We start from the raw sequence: 25,220 nt of genomic DNA on the forward strand, positions 1-25,220 counted from the left end.
ACAGAACAACAGTTCTTTGTCACACTAACATCTATTTGTGCATCAAAGCAAAAAAAAAAAAGAAAAAAAAAGTGAACTAAAACAACATCTTTAAAGCAAATTCCCTGTTAAAAGATATATATCATTATTTTTTTCCTTTTTTTTCATTCCCCAGATGGTAAAAATGAACCTAAAAAGTGCAATAACACTCTAAAAATTTCTCATTTGGAAGGTCACATAAATATTAAATAAAAACCATTACAACAGGAGCTCAACCACAGCCATAGTGAATGGAAAACAAAAATGCCGTTTTTTTTTTTTCGTCTTTTTTTTGTGAGACATTTTCGGTCTGTACAGTTTCAACATAAAACACACTCCCTGACACTTCCTCTATATCCCACCCCCACCCCTACCCCAACCCCTCCTGCTGCTGCATCTGAGTGACTCATCGTTTCCTCTGGTCAGTCTTGAAGCCCCCACCCGCCCCTCCAACAACCAAACATCCCCCGCGTGACTTGCCGGGCGTTAATCAAGACCTCTCCGGCTTACAGATCGATATGCATCTGACTATAACAACACAACAAAAAGGACAATTTTTTTTAATGCAAAGATGCAAATGGTAACAAAAATATTTTTTTTAAATATACTTATGACTTATCTAAGTATATCTTATCATCATGGTCAGCTAATAGAAAAGTGCACTACCCACGCACAAACTTGATTCCTCCACATTGGGGCTAAAAATTACAAAGGGTTAAGCTTGGAGTCGGTGCTAGTTGAAAACACTTCTAGCAGAATGTCAGAGAGAACTGTCGAGGTTGGCGGCTTGAAAGGACGCCTGACTGCAGCTGAGACCGACCGAACAGCTACTGGTCGAGTCCACGTATCATTGAGAACAAAGGAGAAAAAACAATACCAAAGAGATGGGAACAAGCAAAATGTAACCCCTTTCTCTCAGTGTCTAATAATAATAATAATAATAATAATAATTAATAATAAAATAATACAGAAAAAAGATCAAACGTTTGAAACACATCCTTTTCCCTTAGTGATTCATGTCCCTTTTTCTATGTATCCACGGCTCTGCAGTTCATGTCGCCTGTGCCAGCAATTTCCTTTGTATATTATCTTTCACACACACGCGCACGCACGCACACACACACACTTACATATATAGTTATATAGAGAGATTTGTTTTTGTTTTTCTAACGTGTTTTTCTTTTCTTTTTTGTCCACACACAAAAAAAGTGAAAAAATGAAAATAAATTAAAGTCAAACATGCACGCACACAAAAAGACTGATGTGTAGTAAAATGCTTTACATTGCTGTCCCATGTGTGAAACAGGGCCCTAACTCTGTGTGTCTCCATTCGTAATCTTTTTTTTCCTTTAATGCATAATTGAATTAATAATGTTGGTCATCTTGTAAACATCATAATAAATCGTTTCGGGCCATCATTCTCGCCACGCTCTCGTTGTTTTTTGTCGTCGTCCGAAGTCTCTCGACATGATAAATGAGGCCACTTTCATTTTTCGTTTAATCATAGTACACAGAATTTTTCTGCAGTTCTTAAACTCAGTTTGTTTGTTTTTTGTGTGTTTTTTTTGTTTTTGTTTTTTATGGGTCAGCATCTTCTTGCTTTTCCAGTTGGGAAGCATCAGTGTGGTTAACGGAAGCATCGAAACTCTGGCCATTGTCTTTTTCGCCGTCAGGCTCCGCCATTGAATCATCGTTTGAGTCAGTGTTGAGATCATCCTCTGCCTCCTCTTCCTCCTCATCCTCCTCCTCTTCTTCTTCGTCATCTTCCTCCGCCTGCACCTCCTCCTCTGGTGACATGTCATCTTCGGCCTCCCCGGATGTTCCCGTGGTGTCGTCCTGAGCTGCCGGCAGGCCCAGCTGGGTTGAGAGGTTGTGGGCTGATCGCGCTGCGTCGTGGTGGATCTTCTTGCTGAGGTCCAGGGAATCGCTGAGGCCCAGACCGGCGGCGTTCTTCAGGAAAAACAGTGAGCTGCTGGTGTCTGTGCCCAGGTTGAGGGAGCTGTCTAAGTTGATGGAGGATGGCAGGTATGAGTGGTTATAGTCAGAAGCAATGCCGCCTGTCTGGTAGATCATGGAGGGAGTACTGGTGATGATGTTGTGGGACAAACCGTGGAGGCCACCGGGTGAGGAAGTAGACAGACCCATGGAGGATGGAGGGACTGCCGCCACATTTCCTCCCAGGTGGTGCGCCGCTTCCTGCTTCGGCGACACAGACGGAATCTCGCCTCGCTCCTGTTTCTCGTGCTTTCTCTTGTGGGAATCCATCTGGGACATGCCAACCACTGTGTGCTTACACTCGGGGAAGGTGCAGTGGAAGTGTGAGCACTTGAGCTTATACTTGCAGTCAGGAACCTCGCAGTCCACGCTGGAGCTGAACTGGCAGAAGCCAGCAGCGCTGATCACGTCTTGCTTGCCGTGGTGCTTGCGGTGGGCCGTCACCTTGGTGCTATCGGTGCAGCGGAAGCCACAGCGCAGACAGTGGAAGTGGGTGCTGTTGCCTGAAAACTGGCAGTCAGGAAAGTTGCAGCTGAGCGAAGACTTGAAGCGCTTGAAGTCGTCCAGGACCAGGTTGTCTACGCGGTCGTGGTGCTGGGCGTGCTTGTACATGTGGGTGCGGCCGCAGAACTTGTAGCCACAGTTCTCACGAGTGCAGTGGTAGTGGGTGACCTTTAGAGAAAACTGGCAGCTGGAGTCCTTGCAGTTCTCGTAGAGGTCGTAGCGCCGGAATCCGTCCAGCATCATCCCCTCGTCCAGCATCTTACGTGACGATGCGGTCTTTCGGCGCTTGCCAAACGGGGACATGTCCTCGATGATCCAGAAACGCTTCTTTGCACCAGCGGCCGTGGGAATGGAGATGGTGTTGCCTAAAAACAAGAGATAAGGGCATTAACAAAAATAATCCTGAAAAAAATAATAAAGTCCACAGACTTACAAACAAGTGACTGTCCTGGTTAAAACCCTAATGTCGGACCCCGCTCAGCCAGAAGTTGTTCACAGCTGAGTAAGCACAGCTAGCCACTATTTTTTTAATCCCTAATTTCCAGAATGATTAAAGAAGGAGGAGGAGGGGGGATGATAGATTGACTGTAAGACATGACACTTTTACAGGGTGTCTCGGGCCTCCAAAGAAAGGCGGAGCTGGGAGTTTTAACCAACCCTCTTATCTCCATGTTTGTTTTATGAGGGGCACCCACCTTTTTGCAACACCCTGGGGTCACTGCTAATGATGTGCTCCCTGTTCTGCAAGACAGGAAGCAGTGGGCCTCGATAAAACTTGGGGCAAGATTAAATAAGAGCTTGCTGATGCAGCCTTGTTAATGGAAGCTAAACAGAGCCCAGGGTTCACAGAACAGGTGCCAAATTTACTGCTGTCTCTCGCTAAATCCTAGTGATACTAAAAGGGAAATTACGCACAAAGGTGCAAGTCAAGTGATTGCAGACTTTTTTTTTCAATTTACTGTACCCACACAGTAAGCATGCAAGTTTCAGCATTTCAACACAAATGTTCTCTTTTTTGCATGCTTTCTTTTTTTTCAGTCTTTTCATAACAACAGTGCAGAGTGAGAAAGGCTGGATCACACAGTTAAATGCTGCACAGGACTCAGTAATTGAGAATGACAGCTGCAGTGTTGGTTTGCGCCGGGGATAAGTACCTGCAGCATCCTGCACTATAGGGACGTCATTTTTAACCGGAGACGGAGTGGCAATGATGGGGCTGAAAGCTGGTGTGTTGGTTGGCATGACAACACTCCGAGTGGCTCCCAGAGAGGCGCTGAGCAGAGAGTATGACAGACAGGATGGAGAGAGGAGGTATGGGAGTGAGGGGAGAGGGGGTCGGAGGAGAGCAGGAGAGAGGGATGGGGCCTGGGACTGCAGGCCAGGCTGAAGAGCGGAAGGAGGAGGAGGAAGAGGAGGTGGCGGTGGTCGTGGTGGAGGAGGAGGAGAGAAGGAAGGAGGTGCATTCTGGGTAGCGCTAGTGTCAGCAGGGGTGGTAGGAGCAGAAGTGGTGGTGGGGCAGCCTTGTCCTGGAGAGACAGGTTGACCAGAGAGGGTGAAGGACAGGCAAGAGGGAGAAAACACACACAGACGGGAACAAAGACAAACACGGGGTCCAAATCGCGCGCGCACACACACACACACACACACACACACGCACACACACACACGCACACACAGAGGGATGGGAGGCAAAAAGGGAAAGATAAAAGATAAGAGAATGATACAAAATGAGGCCCATTCAAGACAAAGTAACCCAGCCAAAACAACAACGATGAGAGTAGTGGATATTTCTGGCAACACATGGAGAAATGTGAAAATCAGAGACAGGCTAAGATTTAGGAAAAAATATAGAGGAGAACCCGTTTATTCAATAAGTTTGAGGAAAAAGAGGCTGTTTCTCATTTCCTTTCTCCCAAAACTCCAACCACTAAAAGTGCTAAAGTAGACATAAAGCCACAGGGATGATCTCTGGCCAGAGGAAAATGTAATAAGCTACATACAGTGCAATATCTCAAACCACTGATGTACAAAATGGAGGTTTTATGAGGATGACCGGGCAAACTGGAAACTGTCTCGTCCGCAGCTCCCAACATAAGAATATAGCATAGTCATCAACCACATATATTAAAACTAATGTGTCTATTGATTGCAAGTCAGAGTTGTGATTGGAGGATGCATGAGATGACGAGTTGCTGGCTTTCTGGGTGACGTGTGGGCTGAGATGTTCAACGAGTAGAAAACCTTTGTGGACAACACCTGTGGACTAAACTGTGCTAAAGGCCGTACATGCTGACATGTCAGAGTCTGAGTCACGTGGGCTTACCTGCCGGAGAGCTGTCGTTGCCCACAGGTGTGCTGGTGCAGCTTCGGTCCTGGTTGGAGGATTCGGAGGAGAGACCCAAGGGGCTGCCTCCTGCACCCATGTAGTCCATGTAGTCATCATTCTCATCCGTGATGTTGGAGAAGTTGGAGCTGATGCCAGGCTGGATCGTTATGGACCCGTGCACCATACCCGATGCCTGCTGCTGCATCTCATCCGCCCTGCGGCCGAGTGACATCATCTAGAGAACAAAACAAAATAAAATAAAAAGCTTAAAAAAATTATCACACAAAGACTTACGAAACAAACATCTTGGGTTATAAAGAGTCATGAGCGCAGGTGTTGGCGCTTGGCATCCAACCAAGCATTTCAAGACGTCAGAAGTATTTTTTGAAAGAACGAACTTCATACTTTTGTCATTATATGAAGGACAAAACAAAAAAACAGCCTAAACAGAACTAGAAAATCCACATTTATATCCACAAAGGCTCCATCCCGCACCTACTGCAGAGGTTAACTGAGGAAACTGCGTGTAAAAGAAACTTCATCAAAAGAATGCCATGAGTGATTTGTTATTGACTGGTATGACAGGATATGAGCGGTACTCTCTTTTTTACAGAACATCACGTCTTTGTTAGTCTTTCCTTGAATATGACTCAGAAAAAAGGAAACTGAATGTTAAAAAAGAAATAGATATACAACGAAAAAACCCCGATAAAACCGACCAAACCAGGTACACAAGTTACAAAGACGGCGTAACCACCAGTACGCTAACAGCTGTTGTTATTCGCGACCTTAAAAAGAACGAAAGACAGACAAAATCGAAACGAGAAAGGACTTCCGCTGCTTAACATTTGTTTAAACCTTCTTTAACTATTATTATCCCTATTTTTCTCTTCATTTTATGATATTGGGAGATTTTAAGAGCAGTCCTTAATGGATCGGGAGCTTTTTTTTCATCTTCTTTCAGCAAAAACCACAAACAATGGTGTGTTTCTGAGAACATAAAATTTAGATGAAAAACACAGACACACAGACAGACAAATGCTTTATCAATCCCATGAGGGAAATTAGCAGAATAATAAAAGCAGAACTGCAGATCAGCAGAACAACAAAGTGAATATGGGAGGAAAAAAAGATTTGTGCCGTATATCTCTGAATGTTTAGTGAAAAAAGAAAGACCGATATAATAATATGCCCAGTTGGTAGTGCAATGCTGTGTTTAGGTAAGCGCGGTGAGCTGATATGCAGTGTTATTAAAAAAAAATAGAAATGAGTTTCCCAAATGCTGAACAATATCTAGCCCTTCCTCTTTTTTACAGTGTAAATGAGCAAAAACAACAATATATAGTATAGTTGTAGTAGAGTAGTTAAGGGAACATCTATTCACTATTTAATCTCCCAGGAAAAGGGTGTGTGCTTTGTTAAAATATGTTTGAGTAAACTATTCAACACAGGCTTCAGACCGTTGAGATGTTTAGCCTGTATTTTTATGACACCGCTTTTCAAAATGTATCACATGTCGCCGTTGGCGTGCTTGTACCTGGGATGGGACTCTATCAAAGTTCTTCCCCAGCATCCGCCTCATGTGCTTGCGTGCGTGTGAGGTCATCTGGTGTTTGAGGAGGAAGGAGAACTGGCAACCCTCGCGGATGCAGTGGAAGTGGCTGTTGACTTGGTTATACTTACAACCTGCAGGATAAAAAAAGAATAAAGTAAGAGCTTAATTTATCTTTGGCTCCCAGTGCGGCGTCCAAAAAAAGGCTCCCCGCGCCACACGCAATATTATAAGTGTGACGGCGTCGCGATACATCAAACACCAAGTGAAATATTTTTAGGGTTTTTTTAATTTCATGATATAGCTGTGACAAAAGAGGGATCGGGTTTCAAAGTGTTTCGGAGTGTACATGTAGGAGGAATATTAGATCACTCGGGTGTCATACTGAGCAAGTCAAGGCTTCTGTGCACTAAACCTGTGGAGCTCTTTTATTACACTGACATGCTTTATTCAATTAGGAATTTACATAAATAAATTCTCATTTTCTGTGGGCCAATAATGCACACACCCCTGCAAACCAAAGTAAATATACAATTATTCCCATATTAAATTCATTTTTCAAAGTATCTCCATTGTCATTTTTCCCCCTTTTGTTCTCCGCTGTGGTGTCGTCTGTTCTATATTCTTCTGCTCTTTTCCAGTGTTTTAACCGGTCTAGCTCTAATTGCTTTATGATTTCAAATTAAATGAATGTGCCGTTTTGTGCCTGTTAATCAAATACCATTATATAAAAGCAGGCAGAAATAATTGAAAGAGTAACATGCTGGGCAGGTGCTAGCATGTCAGTAACCATGGCACCCACTTTAAGAGAAAAAAAAACATGTCTGTGTCATCAAATAGCTTTTGCACACACAACGCTTTAAACACGCAAAGTTGAGCAAATAACAGTAACCCCCCGTGACACGGGAGGGCCTTTTGTGAGACAGAAACCAGGTAACATCAGCAGCGGTGCTCAGTTTAATGTTGCTGCCATGGATACTGGCAACCCATCAATTCTTTATAACTGGAGAGCTAGCAGTGGTAATCCTTTCTGTTTTTTTTCCCCTCCAGCCCAAACAATACACTTGGCAGATCAGGCTGGGGACAAAAAACAGCTGTTTAGGGCCTGGTTTTGTTTGCTTTGTTTCTGCGCTCTGAAAAGCTTGTGTAACCGCCTGAAAAAAACAGATCACTTTTAATTCATTTCTGTGTGATGGCAGCGGTGGCTGTGAGGCGCAGCTTCACAACACAAACAGGCTAAACCAGACAAGCCAGATAATTAACAAACACAAACCTAATTGCTCATTTCTGACAGGGGCAAAAGAAAGAAGAAAACAACCTGGATGTGATTGCCCTCTTTGACATTATTGCTCATATAGCACGGGCAAGGCTACATCTGGGACTCGAGGTGCCATTGTGAATATGCAAACTGCGCCAACAAAAACCTACGAGGCAGACTTGTTTCATGCTTCTTAAACCTCTCGCAATGCATGACACTGTGTTTGCCAACACTGGTCTCTCTCCCTTTGTAAACACGGGGAATATCCTCTTGCAACAGACAACACAAATTAGGCTACATCTTTCTCAACGTAACACCTTTAATCCTCAGATCTCTCCTGGCAAAGTATTTTTTAAAAGCCGCTCAAGTTGATACAGCTTGATGCGAGGCAAAGACAGAGACAGCGGGACACAAAACTTTTACAGGATCAGAAGTTTTTTTCTTTTCCAGTGTTTTTTCCTTACCCAGCCTCCCGCACTCCTCCCTCTTGGTGAAATATTTGAAGCCATTAGCGGCGCGACGCTCTGCCTTCTCATGCTTCTTGATGTGCCACGGCAGCTTGGTGGTGATGTTAGTGACGAAGAAGCAGCCAGGCCGCAGACAGTGATAGTGGCCCCTCATTCTGAACTCGCAGTGCTGCAGTGGAGACACATAATTTCCAATTTCATGACTCAAATGTCGTGAATGTTTGAAAGCCAGAGGAGCTGATTAATTTTTATTGGATCCTTCTTTGTGTGCAAAGTTTAAGCGAAGACTACACACAGTTCCTTCCCAAAAAAGAAGAAGAAAAAAAACATAATCAACACCTCGCAGTCTTTTCCTCTCCAGTTGTTTGGTACAATTACTTTGCATTTCCAGGCATCCCACAAACACCCCTCCGCTCTAACATGTCTGTACACCACCATCTGTTTGCAAGGCCCAGATCCCAAAGGACCGGGCCAAATAAGATCTTCTCAGTTCAGGAGATGCAGACTAAAGGGGGGGGGGGGGAGGGAGGGGGGGCTTTTTGTGAGAGGGGTGATTTTCAACACATTAATGAATTCATTTAAACGGTTTTCCAAATACGGGCTCATGAGAGCAGGCAGGGGCTGCCATTTAGGTTTCATTTGCGAAGCATTCCCCTGATTTTTGCCCTATTCCAGACAGCCTTGTTTACTGTGCAAGTGACAATGATTTATTGGGTAATATCAGCTAAATTGGCCTTTTCTGAGAGGAGAATGCGGCAGTCAAAATGACATCATTGACATATAAACAGGCATTACTGGGGTGAGTCGACTGTCTTTCTCAGCAGAGATGGAAGACGGCGAGCAGTGGTTGTGAAAGCCTTGAGTCAAATAACCTCAAATACTGGTCTAATAGATAGCATACTTCATGCTTAGAAACCTCGGGGAGATGACAGTAGGTGATTCAGCTCCTGGCTGAGTTATCAAGCCACACTCACCTGGTTGGGACAGAGACACTGAAGAGAGTAGTAGGAAAACTGGTCGCGGACGTTGACCAGGTTGTTGTTCGGGTTGATGTGGTCCAAGCAATGGGATTCTGCCTTTCCAGAGGTCTTGCACACATACTTGCAATTTCCAAACAAGCAGTGGAAGTGGAACTTATTGGAGTATTTACAGTCAGTAGCCAAACATGGATCACTGCATGGGGAGGAAAAAAACAGAGAAGATATCGTTTAATCAACTTGTGGAAAGTAAGAAGAAAAGCAGGGCGCTGTGTACGAAACCCAGAGGTTTCCACATACTTTTCTTGGAACTGCAGGAAACCAGGTTTGACTTGTGGCTTAGCATTCTCCAGAGAGGTGGTGGCTAGAGGGGAACTGGATGGCAGGTTGGGCATTGATGCTGGCATCTGAGGGATGCTGCCCGTCAGCTGCTTCCAGGCCAGCAGGGAGGGGGGAGGAGAGCTGTATCTGCCAGAGGAGGAGAGGTGTGCAACATCCATGGAGGGGTTGTTGGCCATAGAGACGGGGGCAACGGGCTGCAGCTGGGCGCCCTCACCAGAGTCCTTGCCCTCACCGAACGAAGGCTCCGACTTCACTTTCAAGGTGGCTCGGAGGTGGAAGCTGAAAAACAAGATGGAAGCTCTTTTTTATACCGATCGATAAAAGCCAAAAACTAAAATGCAGAGAGCGAGGGTAGCGTGACACTCACTTAGCATGTTTTATAGCCCCATCCACAGTGCTGAAGAGGGCACCACAGTCCTCTACCAAGCAGTGAAAGTGAACTTTGTGAAGGAAGTCGCACTGAGCTTCACAGAAGTCATCCGTGTCAAACCTTAACAGAGACAGATAAGAAAGACTGTAAATTTACTGCTGCTTAAGGAAAACGCAACCTATGAGGACACCTGGCTCAACTCTTCACCTGACGGTAAATGTCTGCGGTCCGTCATACTGTAACCAGCGCACTGTCATTTCCAATTCCTGCAAGAACGTGTTCTCTATTTTTTTTTTTTTTTTTGGAGGGGGGGGTTTCCACTGATACAGTATGTGAGGAATAGTATTTACAGGAAAGACCTTCCAAGGACGTGCGCTACTTTTTAACACTCTGACTGTTTTCTCACTCTCATAATGAATCCAGTGTCTCTACGCGCTTCCTGTGTATGTGTGTTGTTGTTGTTGTTGTTTTTTATACCTGCGGAGGTACGTCCTCCAGATCTCGTTGGCTTTTTCTGCCAGGGGCCTCTTCAACACTTTGCTGAGATACTGTCCTGCCTCCGAGGTGTCACCACCCTCACCTGCCTCTAGCTCTGTCTTCAGGTTCATTGCATTGAAGAGGGCAGGGTTCACCTGTGACATCTACAAAAAAAAACAGCACAAAAACCACCAGGCGCTGGGTTAGCTGGGCACTTTCGTATGTTAGTGAGAGTATGAGAATGAATTCTCTTTCTCTCTCTTACACACACACATACACACACACGCATGCATGGTTTGACGAAGCTAAAAAGGGCAGCCAGATTTACAAACATCCGGGCTTTTGCTTGAGTGCAGGCCAAGCGTGTTTGCCAAGCATCCTCTGGGAGCTACTGTTAACCCTTTTATGTAATGTGGTGGCTTGCAGCAAACCAACAAAAAGCTGACACGACAACAGCTGAGTTGCTAGACAGCAGCTCGTCTCCGCCGTTTGGGCGCAACGACTGCAAATGTGAAGGTAAGGTGTCCTCGAGAGAGGTTAAAACCACGACGTGCACTTAGGTGCACGGAGGCGGCGAAGCTTGCAGGGGGGTAAGGAGTGGAGGAAGTCATGATCAGTTGGAGAGAGTAAATAAATGGTGGCTGATCTGCCATGACATCATCAACATGATGGAAACCACCTGGCATATTTGTACGAGTCAGATAAGATATATGACTAAGACAATGTCCATTTTAATCTTCACAAAAAAACCATACAGATTTAAATTTCCATACGCTAACATTTAGACTTGTTAAAAAATGAGGGCAGCGCCTTCCTGCTTTTCTTTTTTTTTTCCCTGCGCTGACTTTTTAATCAAATAATTTATAAACCCTATGAATAAATGTAGAGTGAGGCAGGGGGAAGAAAACGTATAAAGGAGGAGGAAAAATTGGACGGCGAGTTCAAAACAGCTCATCAAAAAACAAACATCTCTATATATCTGGCATGGCACCCAGCTACTGCTTCATTGTATTAATTTGTGAGAGGTGCAGCGAAAATTACACTCTATGAAAAATGGCTGGAAAATTTAAATGATACAAACTCATCTTATTAGCCGTGAAACATTAAAAAACAAACAGGCCCCTTCGTGTCCCGCTAATTTGTCTTGGGATGAAAGGCGTTTGATGGATGGATCTTACCTTATTCATAAGCGAGGATAAAAGAGATGTATTCCCTGGTACAGGGTGTCCGTTTGATTCATTACTGGAACAAGGAAAATGAACAATGTTTAGTCAAGATTTGCATGAGAACAGTAAATATTACTATTTATCACACAAGGTGTGCCTGTATAATGAAGAAGAAAAATGCTGTCTTCTTAAGAAATAAGATCTGGTGTGGGTTGGAGGGAAGATTGGAGTTGAAGGTTTATGTAAACATCCCTCTCTCTCACTCACACGCAAAATAAATAAATGGAGAAATACGTGGAGGATTTTCTAATTGTATGCACATTTATATAAATTAAATATTTTGTATATAACCAGAGCTGCCAAACTAGTAGACATCATCTATCATTCAGAGAAGCTGGATGTTCTTTTTTGTGGGGGTTATTTTGCCAATAATAAGGCTGAATTGGTTAAAGAAACACTAATTAACCATCCTTCACTTTGAATTAACCATCAGTTTACCATCTGTACCTCTGGTCTTTCTTGCTCAGGTCCAGGCTGTGCTCCTGTGTGGAGTCTTGGGAAGCCCCGGAGTTGGCGTCCACTGGCTCCTGCTTCACTTGAACCAGATTGAACTGGCTAGCTGATGCCGGCTGCCCATTCCCTGAGGATCAAGTCAGAGATGCAGATGAGAGAAGAGACAACAAAGTTATTGTTGGTCAGCATTATTACTCTATGACAAGATCCAATCTGACTCCTGTCCTGGCCCGAAAAGAATACTCCGAGTGATAATTATTGCGAAATTATGTCAGGCCGTCAAGCCTTTTAAATGGTGATTGAGAGGCGGGAGATATGGGGGAAAAAGACTCCTTTTTCTGCAGCACTTGTCACAACTCATTTGCCAGGCTGCCTCTTAACTGGTCATTAAGTGAGATGCTAATGCTGAGGGAAAGTGGCAGTCTCAGATTGGCCACCCCCTCCCTTCCCACCTTCCCAGGCTCCTTGTTGGCCTGACAACGGGCGGCAGCCAGTGCCACTGAGCGTACCCACAAGGAACACGGGTGCTATGTCGGTCAGATTGGAGCTGACAGCCAATCAGATTGGTTCAAATAGCGTGACCCCTCGATCACATTCGCCTCCAAATAGGTATTCAGTGAATGCTGTGAGTGAGGACAGGAGCGCTGAATTGAAATAAATAAACACCAGGGGATGACCTGAGGTAAAAACGCTGACAGGAAGGTGAATTCTGGCCGCCCCTTTCCCAATCCCGCGGGATTGAAATATTAATTTATCCCGGGGCTATACAGGGAAAGCAGAGCTTTTGGTTGACAATAAGTGGGCGTTTATTTTAAAATATATATGTGAGTGGGAGGGGGTAGGAGCCCCAGCGTAGCCTCTGAGACACTAAAACTGGAGTGCACCAGCAGCCACGACTGGTTTGGTGAGAAATCTGTTGTTTAAAAATTAGGGCTGGTGTTGAGGGATTGTGACAGGCAAGGTCATGGGCAACCAAGTGTGTGCCCTTGGCCCTGAGCCTGATGGGGATCCTCTCCTTTTACTTGCTACAGAGAAAACAAGACCAGCCAACGTAAGAGGGGAAACCAACCAGAGTTCCCTCCCCGCCCACACCACCACCTCCCTCCGCTACAAGATGACCCAGAGACATATCAGGCAGAATACAAGTGGAAAAGCCAGTCTTGGGCCTTGTCAGCTGAAAGCTGGGAGATGGGGAAGTGTCAGTGTCAGTTCAGTTTGACAATGGCTGAGGTTGGAGGGGCTGGGGGTGGGGCATGGGTGGGGCTAAAGGAAAACAGTAGTCAAACAATTTTGCGGCTGGTTTGAGGTCACTGAATGCTTACCAAGTCTCTGTCCAGCTTTCCTTCCCTGCCCCCCCCCCCCCCCCCCCCAACTTGATAAGAGTATACCCAAAATTAACTAGCCAGACAAATCCTGCCTTGTCATTGACAATTAAATCATCTCTCAGACAAAATGAGAGCACATTATATCAAGAGCAGCCACTCACTGCATGATCCACACATGATCGCCACGCTGAGTAAAGTATATTTTTAATACAATCAGAAGATAAGCTGACTGCTCAAGGTAGATCACAGTACAAAACAATCTCACTGCAAAGCACATCGTGATTGTTTTAAATTTATTTATTTTTTTGCATGCACTTTGCGAGCAGAGAGAGAACAAATGAGTTTGACTCAAAGCAGCTTCTTTCTGGAAATTATCCAGGAATAATGTACCACCATGTAATTACTCCGGATAAGATACAGAGCTTGTGAAAGATCATTTGTACTGTGTGTCTAATTAGTAAACCCTTCAGATGCTTGAATCTCTGGGAAAAACACTTAGGGGTAAATTAGAGCGGAACATTAATGAAAAAAAAAAGAAAAGAAAAGCTGAGAAAATACTGAAGGCAGAAACAGGAAAAATGCACAATTCACCGCAAAAGAGGCGAAGTTTCACAACCCGAAGAAAAAATAAACACTGAGAAAAATAGCCACAAACACAGTGACTTTTCTCACACCTTTTTGACAGAGAAGCACAAACCACTTCCTCCTCATTTTAGCCCCAAATGTCCTGTTCACACATTTTATGAAGCAAATATGAGAAACAAAACCACACAGCAAACCCCCCATCCTGTGTCTGCGCTAAAACTTTTATGAAAATGTGCGCGATTAAAATAGGAGAGCTTATTTAAAATAACTTGTTTTTCAGTAAAGAGATCTACGCTGTAACTAAGTGAGCCATCGAGAGGGGTGGTGATGGCACCATCTGTGGAGGCCCAGACTACCTGCTGGAAGCCCAGAGGTGGAGCTCAGTCTGACAGCCCGGGCTCAGCTCGGCTCCTCGGAGCAGCTGCCCCAGCTCTCTCCCAGGGCCTGTCCTGCTCCAGGAGTACCACCAGGAATTGTAATCCTTCCCAGTCCCAACATCCGGAGCAGTCCCATTTACAATCCGTACCCCACCTGCTCAGGCTGAGCGCAGGAGGATGCACTGCAACTGAATGCGAGACCATGCGCTTGCAGTGCATTAGCAATTGAAGACTTTAACTTCATTTTCATTCAGAGGCTTTGTTTAGAGCAATGTGATAAACATGGACAAGCCAATTACCTCTGAAATGTATGGGTGACATGTTTTTGTGGAAACAGAAGGTTTCCAGAAATTCAAAAAGTGTGCGTCGTTGCCGATGACTGCATCTGTGACTGAGTTCTTGCATCGGTGAAAAAAAAAGAAAAAAGAAAAGCCTGTTTCTTAGCTCTGCTGCATTGAGTCATTTCTGCCTGAGTGATTTCTGTTTTTTCTTTTTATCAGTTTTCATAGAGGATACGAAAAAAAAATTATTTTTTTTTGTTCTCGCAATTTCTGAACTTAATTTCATTCCACCTCCATTTGCTTGGAACGGGCGCAGACAGAGATAAGAGACCAATGATGAGGAAACATGTTCAACACAACCCCCAGGAGCCCCCACTCTGAACATCATAAGAGACTTTTACAGGCTCTACTCTCCCCTGTCAGCGCATTTATCTCCAAATGGATTGTGGGTATCTAACAAACGATCAACACAATAACAAGCTGAGAGCAGAGGACCATGCCTCCGGAATGTCCCTTTAAGCTTGAAAGCAGAGGGTTTTCTGCCCTTCTCACCGCTCTAGGCTAGTTAGAGAGATGACCTCTGAGTGCTCTCTCTTTGCTCTGTCCACAAAGAGCGAAAAAGCATGCAGCTTATCATAAACATGTGGATTTGGATGTAGCTCTAAAGTTTTCTTTTGAATTTTTTATATTCACATTATGTTATCCATCATTAATATATGAGATAAACTTGGCTGTTCACTCACTGACCTGTGTCTGGGCTGCCGGATGGCTTGAGTGCAGCAGCCGCCAGTCTGGCCATCATGGGTGAAATCAGACCCTTGCTTGCAGAGATCTTCTCCATAATGGAGGAGGTGGCAAAGGAGGTTGGGGTAGATGGCATGGCTCCATCCGCCCCGACTGTGGAGCAGCCCTGGGTGAGTGAGTCGGTGGGCATGGAGTGGGCCCCTGAAGACACAGCGGATATCAGGCCAGCAGCTTGAGGAGGTGGCTGGAGAGGCAGCCTGGACATAAGGGGGAAGAACGGGTTGGAGGTGGCCAAGGTGCTGTTGGAAAGAGCAAGGGCCACCGGTATGTTGCTGGGCAAGGTCTGAGACAGCAGGGTGGACATACGCTGGCCCGCACTGGGCAGCGAGGGGGTCGGCTTGAGGGCGTGGCCCGATGTGGATGAGGAGGAGACAGCAGTGATGGGCGTGCTCAAGAGGTGTGGTACAGTAGTGGACTGCTGGGTCGTGGGTGAGGCACTCAGGCTGGAGTTCTTGCTGCTAATGGCCGAGAAGTCCATTAGGTCGTCGTTGCTGGATTCCTCGGGCTCATCCTTTGGTGCCAGGAAGGTGGAAGAGAGGCCCATGACACCAGAAGAGCGAATGTGTCTACGTTCGTGCTTGCGCTTGTGGGAGGTCATCTGGCTGGTGGAGGTAAAGGTGAAGCCGCAGCCGGAGCGGATACAATGGAAGTGGTTGGTGGCTTTGCTGTAGACACAGCCCTCGTACTTGCATTCCTCATACTTATAGAACTTCTTGAAGCCATCTTTGGCATAAGCATCGTCCTTGATGTGGTAGCTCTTGTGCTTCTCAATGTCACACTTGTTCTTGAAGGTGAAGGTGCAGCCCGGGCGCCTGAAAAGCAAACGGGATAATGTGATCAGGTGTGGATTCATGGAGGGGATCCACATGATTGAAATACTTTACAGTGAAGTGGAATAATAAGTGGTGCGGTTCAGTGACACATCACCATCTCCAACCTGGTGGAGGTTTAAATTCTTGGGAGGTGATGATGAAATAATAAAAGTTTTTTTTTTTTATTCAAAGTGCTCTAATGATTTTTGTCACATGCAAGTCACAATGCTATAAAATTTAAGTTGATCCGTTTTAATTTATGAATCTTTTTTTGTTTTAAACAATATTTGCCAAAAGTCGGTTTTAATACAGTAAAAAAAAATCTCGAGGAGAAACCACATTAGGTCAATCCACCTGCAGTGGAAGTGTGTCGTCTTCTGCCCGTAGAACTGACATCCGACCGTGCCACAGTCCTCAGTCGCGCGAAACCTCTGGAAGCCATCGTTGATCAGCTGGGCGTTCTTTTTATGGAAGTTTTCATGGGTCATGACATCGGAGGTGCTGGTGTACACCTTGCTGCAGCCCACCTGCAAAAGCAGAGTCAGAGCATGGTAATCGAAAACAAGATCTGGGCCCAAAGCATGCATGAGTTTCAGTTTGCAAGAATGGTTTGTAAAATGCTATAAAAGATCAGATATACTGTACTAGATGTAGAGGAGGGATCTCATTGTGGTTAAGAAAATGCTAGTGGCCTAGAAATGGGTAGAAGAAGGATGTTTTCTCACATTCAAGATTTAATTTGTGGCAACACCAGAGCATTACAAGTTTCATCTCAAACCTGTGAATTGGAAACAATCTTGCTATCGTGACAATTGGAAAGTAAAAATAAAAAGGAGGTGACTGAAAGAGACAGTGGCCGCAGAAGGCTGCTGAAAGTACAGTACCTTCCTGGCAAAGCAGCCTTTTAGAAAATGAAATTCATATTTGGAGAGTAACGGTGAGTCGCCACAAACTTACTGTAACTCTGAGAACAGATTTCAGTAGTGGAGGGGGTAGACGGGAGTAAGATGACTGTCTTAAGTCTTTAGTTTAAAATGCTCTGGTACACATGAGCCCTCAGAGCCAACAAAGGGGGGGAAAAAACAGGTAATGTTTGAATTAAAAGCAGCAATTGTATATCATCTGTGGCACTTTTCACCCGCGCAAACCGGGCAACTTCTCCATATTGAGTCAAACAATGAAAAAAATTCCTCTCGGTTCTTTTCCCCCTTAAATCAAGAGAGCCGATGCCAACATCTGCAGGTTCTCAGGGACTGTTAAAACAAGGGCTGAAATGTCCTAATAACAATTACGCTGTTACAGGGGTTTAAAAAAGAATATATCTCAAGCCATCCTGCGCTGCACCGCTGCCCTGCTGGTGAGAAGCTCTCGGCACAATGACATTGAAAATAAGCAGATGTAGAAAAAAATTAAACAAATCCAGAGGGGGAATAATCTTCAACTGGCTGCTTGGTACTAAAAGATGAAAAATGTATAGTTTATATAAACACCTAACTGAATTTTAGCCATGCCAATTAAGGAGTGAGAGAGTAAAAAGATGGGGAAAGCACAAGCAGCCTCACTCATATTCACCCTTTTTTTTTTGGTTTTCTTTTATTTAGCCGAGGACACGTTTTGCAAACTGCTCTACGAAGACACTCTGGTATAAATGGAAAAAGTGAGTTTCCATTTCACAAATATGTAGGTAAGCCGAGTGACTCTGAAACACCCTGAAGTCATGCTTATTTCAAGTGGCCTGATTTTCCAAAGTTGGCCGTAATTTATACAGAGTTGCTCATTTTTGCCTGACTTAACCTGTTTTAAACAAAATGATGTCACTGCTCCTAAAAGGCTGTTTAAAGGCACTGGACAAAACCAGTGCTTTTAAACGGTGCCTTTTACACTCTTTTATGGACAGCATGTGGTGTCTCTGCAATATAATTTGAATTACGAATTGTAAATTTACCTGCATTTATCTATATTTGGTGCTCTTTAACAGAGTGAGCAGTGGTTGTTTTGCTCCATATGTAATGCTTAAACATGTGGAACCATAATTGCATATTTGTTTCCGTGTTTGTGCATGTGCTTTCGTGGGTTCATTTTGTGGGTATGTGTGTAGGTGGAAGAGGAGACGCGAGTCTGTGTAGTGTACCTGCATGCAGTGGTAATGGGTGCTTTTTCCATTGAGGTGGCAGCCATGGTAGTAGACGCTGCAGTCGTCCAGAGGGCTGAAGCGCATGAAGCCATGCTGCAAGGAGTTGTCCCTCTTCTTGTGCATGTTGTAGTGCCTGATTACATCCTGCTTACTGGTAAACCTCTGCAAAAAGGGGAGGGGGGTGGGGGTGTACGGCAACAGGTTGGTGTTTATTTAAACCAGTCACAGAATCAGCAACAAGTCACTTTATCTCTGTAGAAGCAGCAGCTGCAACATGCAGGAGCCAATTGGCAGTTGGGGAGGGATGTGCGCACGGCAATATAGAGGGACAGGACGTCTTTAAACATGATGCATTCTGTGGTTATTAATTTACTTTGCATATCTCAAAGTTGCGCTCTATCCAAATGCAGCGCTTAAAGGCCCCGGGACTCTCTGAATGCAGATGCTTCCACATGGAACATAAAGTATGTTCCACATACACTCTTTGTTTCTGGGTTTTTTTTTCCTTCCTTCCAACACTTTTTTTTTTTTTTTTTAGAAATTAAGACGAATCAATTGACATGCAAGATAACAGTTCTGATGTTTTTGTGTCTGGAAAAATTCTGTTCCATGCAGATGGTTTCTCAGACGTGCACAGGGGAAAACAGAAGACAATAAAAACAAACAAACAAACAAGTGAACCAAAAAACAGTTTCCCTTTCAATTCGCTGAGATATGATTCCCTTTTTAATTAAAGCATTAACACTCACTTTTGGTGCAGGTTTCGCCTGTAAATATAAATGAATATGCAAAGACACCCGCCTTGTAAAATTATTAAATAAATAATTTTTTTCTTATAAAGAAAAAATCCCTCCCATACTCAGGAGTCTGGAAGGGGGTAAAACAGAAAAGTCACTCCACGGAGACCTGCAGCAACCAAATCTGCTGTAATTGGGTTTAAGCTGATGTTACAGAAACTGTAACAGGAGAAGCTTAAATCAATGAGACAGTTCTGTCTTCTATCCATATTTATCTCCAGTTGAGGGAAAAACATCAGAAAGAACGACTCTAAAGAGCAACTAATTGCTGTACAAAGTAGGGTAATTGCTTTGTGTCATGTGTTCCACTTGCACACAAGTAAAAAGCCGAGATCTCACAGCCATTCATTCCCCTGTTGTTGGTGTTTTCCCGCTGCAGATTTCTGACACACCTAAATTACATTTTTTCCGTAATCTGGCTGATGATTGTCTCAGATTTTCTCTTTTTGCTAATTTTTATTTTTTATTTTTTTTACAGATCTCAGGCCTGCACTTTTCTGTTATCTAACGATGACAGGTTGAACTGTGGTCATGGTACATTCGATCCATCAAGCCGTCCAAAATAGGCCATGGACAGAGCTGACTGGGAAAAAGATCTCATTTTCAGTTGAGTGGTGATGAAGGTTGGGAGCCACTTGCAACATTTATTTTAGGATTCCCACTAGTGTGGCAAGATGCACACTCTCTCCCATGTACAAGCCCATGAAAGGAGAATGTTAAGACTCAGCCAATCGCCCAGAGGCTGGCAGTGGGATAATATTCCAGGAGTGTGTGTCATGTAACATTTCATGAGTTATCGCTTTGAAAGGGGGCTGCTCATCACTGCCTGCCTGTTTTTTTCAGTATTGACATCCTGGGAACTGGCTTCCAAAGCATATCTGTGTTTCCATGCGACGCAGTAGCAACAGAGAAATGTGGACCTGACCGTGGAAATTGCCATGATAACCTGAACTAACACTCTAAATAATGACATGAAATGATTTTCCTTTGTATTCCTCCAAGAATGTGTCTCATCAGACTGTGAAGTGGGATTCAAGCAGAAAATGAAAGCTTAGATCTGTAATGCTTTTCACCACATAAACAATATTTATCAAGCTGTAATCTCTCTTGATCGGGAGCAGACTGTAGATTACATCTGAAGATGGCTTAATTCAGAAACTTGTTAAGAAAGGAAGGAAAATACACACGGCTCTAGCTGCGCGTGGATTTTTTTCTACATCTTTTGACAAATCTACCCGTGTTTGTCTAACTCTTCTGGGCCATATGCTACAGCAAACACGAGGCCTGTATCGTGATCTGCTTTGTGTTGTTTTCTTTCTCCTTCCTGTGCCATACATGACACCTCATGGGACCAGGGCAAGATTAATACCGTGAAAGTGGATTAAAGCCAGGCCCCTTACGGTGGCAGTGTCTTCAGAAAAGGAAAAACAAAGAACAAATAGATTTTTAAAAAAGGGGCCATATTTAAGGATACTTACAATTAACCTTTGTAATAAAAGGTCAACTGTGCCCAAAGATGCCTGAAAACTGGATAGATACAAATACCCATAGGCTGTTTGGTAAACTGGAGACCAGCATCTAAGAGTGCTATGATAGTCAGTGCAGTTTACCATCACTAGTTGGTTTCAACCAGTGATGGTGGCCCCGTGAACAAAATGACCTTTTCTAAGCTGTGAATAGCTGTGAATGCTTGAGCAATGTTTAATGTGTATAAGAGATTAGGTACTCACGCTCACCTGGTAGTTACAGTCAGGGTCCATACAGTGATAATGCTCTCTGTACTGGTAGGCACAGTGCACGTGTCCACAGTGTTGACTTCCAGAGAACCTGAAACCAAATTATAGGACACATTTTAAGAGCCACACGAAGCAGTGACAACAAAACCTGGGGACACATCAGGAGGAAAAAGCTGAAGTTTCCAAAGAGGTCGGTTTAATTCAAAAAAAAGAAAAAGAAAAAGAAAGAAAGATCGGCAGCGAATCAAGAATAATTAATGAAGAAATTATTATAAAACACCTGAAACAGAACCAAATAACACAGGCGGTGAAGCTTTCAAAGGCTCATGTCGCAATTTCACCTTCAAGGTAACGCAGCTCAAACCTTCAAACTGACTTCTGCTTGCAACAATTTACCCGTCTGTCACACCAATTTCAGCCAAATTATCTCCATTTATTTCTAAAGCAGCCGTAAGAGACCCTTATTACACCGAAAGCCTTTTCCTTCACAGACATACACACAGCCGCTCAATCACCAAGAGCCCCATGACTACTTTATTTCTCATTGCTGTGAGAAAGCTTGTCAAATCAATGCACAGTTCTTTCAGGTTAACCACACTCTTGCTCTGCAAGATAAAGGGTCAGGTACCCTGAGGAGCAGGAAAGGCTCTGTCTACTTTGCCCTCTTCAAAACCCTTTCGCTTTCTTTTATCTGGAGTGCAGAAACCAGATATTAGTCTGGTTCTACATTGAAAAAAAAGAGAAAGAAAAGGCAGCTACTTGCCACAGTACAGCCACTTTTACGGTGGTGATTATAAGCCTGACGATGATGACTGTTAAAATCCTCCAATTACCAGTGAAAACACACAAATAAACATTTGCGCTGCCTCTGCCAAGAACTCCATCTGTTAGTGCAGAGGAGAGGGGGAAAAGGAGGCTAAGTAATATTTTTTCCATCTCTCTCTCTGTTTTCCTTGTTAGGATTATCCCAGAGCTGCATTTACAGATCACTTTGCTGAGTTCATTAAGTTAATTGAACGGCATATCCACTACTGTTTTTAAGTTGGCAGCGCGTGCGTGCGTGCGAGGCTGGAAAACAGTGACGGAGAAAGACAGCGGCTTTTGGAAAGGTCTGATGGCTCTTTTAAAAGAGTTCAAAGCAGAACCAGAAGACAAACTAGGCAACATATGGCCAAACTATAAATGTTTTTCTATACTATATCTTTCACACACACGCACATGCACGCTCACACCGATGAACACACAAAGCCCCCCCTCATCCCCCTGAGACTATGGCCCACCCCTCTGCTCAGTGCCCAGCTGTATCACTTTGCCTCTGGACAATTCCCACTTGCCGCGTCAGGGGGCCTAATGGGCCTCTGCTATTCAGCAGCAGATTAAATATTAATATCGCCACGATACAGAGATTGCAGCGCATCTCCAGTTACAATAGAGATACACAGATCAAAGTGCCGAGGCAATGGTTGGTGCATGAAAGCATTTAAAGAGTGAAAACTGCAACTAAACACTACCACGAAAGCTCTTTAAATCATCAAACTGTAGCGTGGTGGAGAGATGAACTTTTTTTTTCACCACCCCCCCTCCTCTCTTTCGCGACACACGTGGATACAAACGCATTTACAAAGCTGCTTTTTAGTGTTACTGTGCACTCATTAGCCTTGGCTCTAAAGAGGACACTCCCCTGCTTCTACCTCCCCTCTCGGTACTACATTTGCCCTTTTTATGAGCCCTCCTTTTCCATTTTTTTTTTCTTTCCTCCCTCCTCTTCTTTGCGTTCCCTTTTTTTTTTTCTCAACCCCAACACGGAAATTGAAACTGTATCTGGGCTTATCTGCAACCTCCCCGTGCATCAACTGCCGAGATGTTTAGACAAATTTTATGCATTATGCAGCGCAAATATCAAAACAGTTCTTGGCAGTGCCAGCAGAAGCCTCATTAAAAATTCCTTAATTAAATCTTCTTGCAAAATGTAATCAGTCCAAGGAAGGGGTTTTGTGTGTGTGTGTGCATGTGTGCGCGCAGAAGAGGATGTGTGTATGTGCGTGTCTGTCAGTGCCAAGGCTTTGATTTGTGCCCTTCATGTTATGGCTTGGAGAAGTAATCATTAACGCCAAAGCCACTTTGGCTTTTCAAATGCTGTTTTTCTTTCTTTTTAAACGGAATAAACAAACAAGCGATAATCACCTTTCTAGTGTCGGCTCAAGATGAATCCAGATTGGGAGGACATTGTTCCGTGTCCACTGAAACATAAGATACCCACCCTCCCGCCCGCTTCCCCTGTTGCTTTTGTCTCTCTTGGTGTGAATGACTGAGTTTTTAGATCAGTCGCTTCCTCGCGTTTTCAACAATAAACTGCAGAACCTCGAGAAGAACGCGGCCTCATCTCATATCCTCTCAACGTCAGTCGCAGCTAATAATACAAAGTTGCACGAGGATTATGTTCTTCTTAATGTTTTAGTGCTTTACACACTGTGAGCATTTATTCAGCCAGTTCCAGTAAGCTATCATCAAGCCATTGCTCTTTCATTACCCCCTCATCCTTCAGATTCCACTCAGCACATAAATTTGAGTCTTTTCTTAATTAATTTACTGCACACAGACATTCTCATACCACTGAATAAAATGCACCATAGGTGGATAATAAAAAAAAGCGTTGCCTCTGTTTTCAGTGCGTTTTTTTTTTCATTGGTGCAGCACATTGAGGGATTTGCATACCTGGCAATATATTTCTGGTAGAGGTTGATGTCGTCGCTGGCGGGTTTATCTGGTGGCAGACCATTCCTAATGCAAGAGCAAACACAAAGGAGACAGGATTAATGGTGAGGTTGGGCTGCCTGTTGTTAATAAAAACAAACTGACACAATATTTACTTACAAGCCGCTCCCAAACTTTGGACTATCAATATACATTTTCCTGTGGCATAACAGCGTTTTCGTGCGAAGTATGAATCAAGGATGGAAGCACACACACTTTGATGCATGGTCTTCCGACCAATGAAAGGCAAAATGCAGGAGCAAAAGGACATTAATCTTTTATGGGGGTATTTTGGTGAGTGCTCATATGCAAAACGGGATAATGGGCACGTGGAGAAAAAGCTCTGAAAACGCATTTTCGGATACTCTCTAGGGGCTCGGGCTCTAATGTTGATGTCAAGTCGTCTCCGATCAGCCTGGACACAAACAAATATGTAAGGCAACACCGAGGATTTAACTGCGCAGGATCACGTTCGCTGAGTCGGTTTCGAGTCAAATGAATTAATTTTAAAGCGGGAAATCAAGGAACGGTCCTTTTTTGTCACCTGTGTTGGTTTTGATTCCCTTTATGAAGCTGGCAGCAGTAATGCCTGTATAATAACAGTCATAACACAGTATTGGTCCTGTTTGCTCCCTCGCAGCAAGTGGCATTTAGCTCCATGTGAGCAGCTCCACACAGGGATGACCTGAGGTTAATCTGGCCCAGAGGGGAAGATACACTGCCAGACATTTTCCCTAGTACCCCATCGCCTCCCTGTATACAAGCACCAGACTGGGTCAGTTAGCCACGACTGCAGCTTCACTGAGCCCTAACCTGACAAAGGCCAAAACCTGAGGGAGGGGTGCCTGAGGGCTCTTGAACAGTGTCTTTGATAGGTCTTGACTAACTAGAGACAAGGTCAAAACCAATCAAACAGACTCTGGGAGCTGTTTCCTACTGGTAGAGCACACGACTGTAGGTTAGCTCCCCAAACCCCTCGTTTGGTTCCTTTAAAGTGCACTCGTCAGGCAGTGTTGAGTCGGCCCCTGTGACTCGCTGGGAGGTTAGTCATGGCTCCAAAGTAATTAAAGGGAGAGTTGTTACACCCTAGCCAAACGAAGGAAGTCACTCACTTTGCGATGACTGTGCTAAATCAGTCTCCACGGAGTGCTACAGCGAGTAAACAGTTCATGCGCCTTCGCAACTCATCATGTCGTGGATCTATTGGGCGCTATGCGCCATTTCACACTACATTCCCGTTGGCTGCTGTGAAGGTAGCAATTACCTTTGCGTGAGGCTAACTGACTCACAGTAGCAGTTAAGTGTATGTGAGCCTCACATTAGCTCCAAAGGGGTTCCACTGAGAGAGACTCAGAGTGTACAAGGCAGACAAGGCGGTATCCACCAGCAAACTTAAAATGATAAATTCAGCGGCAGGCTATGTAAGTTTTTAGCAGATTTCAGCAGAGTTATGGATTGTTTTGGTGCAAAATAACACATGCAATATGTCAAACAATATTTTAGTCACATTTAACAAATTCCCAGGGAATTGGGAGACTGTAAATCAGATGCAAGTGGGTAACTACTATCATTTCTTATCCAACACTCTGTATATTTTATCATCTTTTGTTAACTAAGGACATAAAGTTGTAGAATTAATTGGGTGCAGAA

The 25,220-nt window shown here is 44.2% G+C and overlaps 1 protein-coding gene across 5 annotated transcripts in view; it reads right to left on the reverse strand.

Annotated features, from left to right (window-relative positions):
- Nucleotides 1-1,223: 1,223 nt before the first annotated feature.
- Nucleotides 1,224-25,220, reverse strand: part of casz1 (castor zinc finger 1) — a 72,412-nt gene continuing 48,415 nt past the window's right edge. For 2 of the 5 annotated variants that reach the window (XM_026153741.1, XM_026153739.1), the window contains exons 4-19: nt 23,532-23,597; nt 20,811-20,907; nt 18,281-18,445; nt 16,504-16,676; nt 15,281-16,149; nt 11,960-12,092; nt 11,465-11,528; nt 10,287-10,450; nt 9,807-9,929; nt 9,398-9,718; nt 9,095-9,293; nt 8,118-8,289; nt 6,381-6,529; nt 4,841-5,078; nt 3,672-4,043; nt 1,224-2,882 (exon numbers count right to left, since the gene is read on the reverse strand). In XM_026153741.1, coding sequence (XP_026009526.1) covers nt 1,597-2,882; nt 3,672-4,043; nt 4,841-5,078; nt 6,381-6,529; nt 8,118-8,289; nt 9,095-9,293; nt 9,398-9,718; nt 9,807-9,929; nt 10,287-10,450; nt 11,465-11,528; nt 11,960-12,092; nt 15,281-16,149; nt 16,504-16,676; nt 18,281-18,445; nt 20,811-20,907; nt 23,532-23,597 — 4,591 coding nt within the window. In that variant the 3' untranslated portion in view covers nt 1,224-1,596. The remainder of the gene's footprint in view (nt 2,883-3,671; nt 4,044-4,840; nt 5,079-6,380; nt 6,530-8,117; nt 8,290-9,094; nt 9,294-9,397; nt 9,719-9,806; nt 9,930-10,286; nt 10,451-11,464; nt 11,529-11,959; nt 12,093-15,280; nt 16,150-16,503; nt 16,677-18,280; nt 18,446-20,810; nt 20,908-23,531; nt 23,598-25,220) is intronic. The other 3 variants (XM_026153740.1, XM_026153743.1, XM_026153742.1) reach the window with 3 other exon arrangements.

This window comes from Astatotilapia calliptera, chromosome 20 (genome assembly GCF_900246225.1).
Source record: "Astatotilapia calliptera chromosome 20, fAstCal1.2, whole genome shotgun sequence".
In the NCBI taxonomy this organism is placed as follows: Eukaryota; Metazoa; Chordata; class Actinopteri; order Cichliformes; family Cichlidae; genus Astatotilapia; species Astatotilapia calliptera.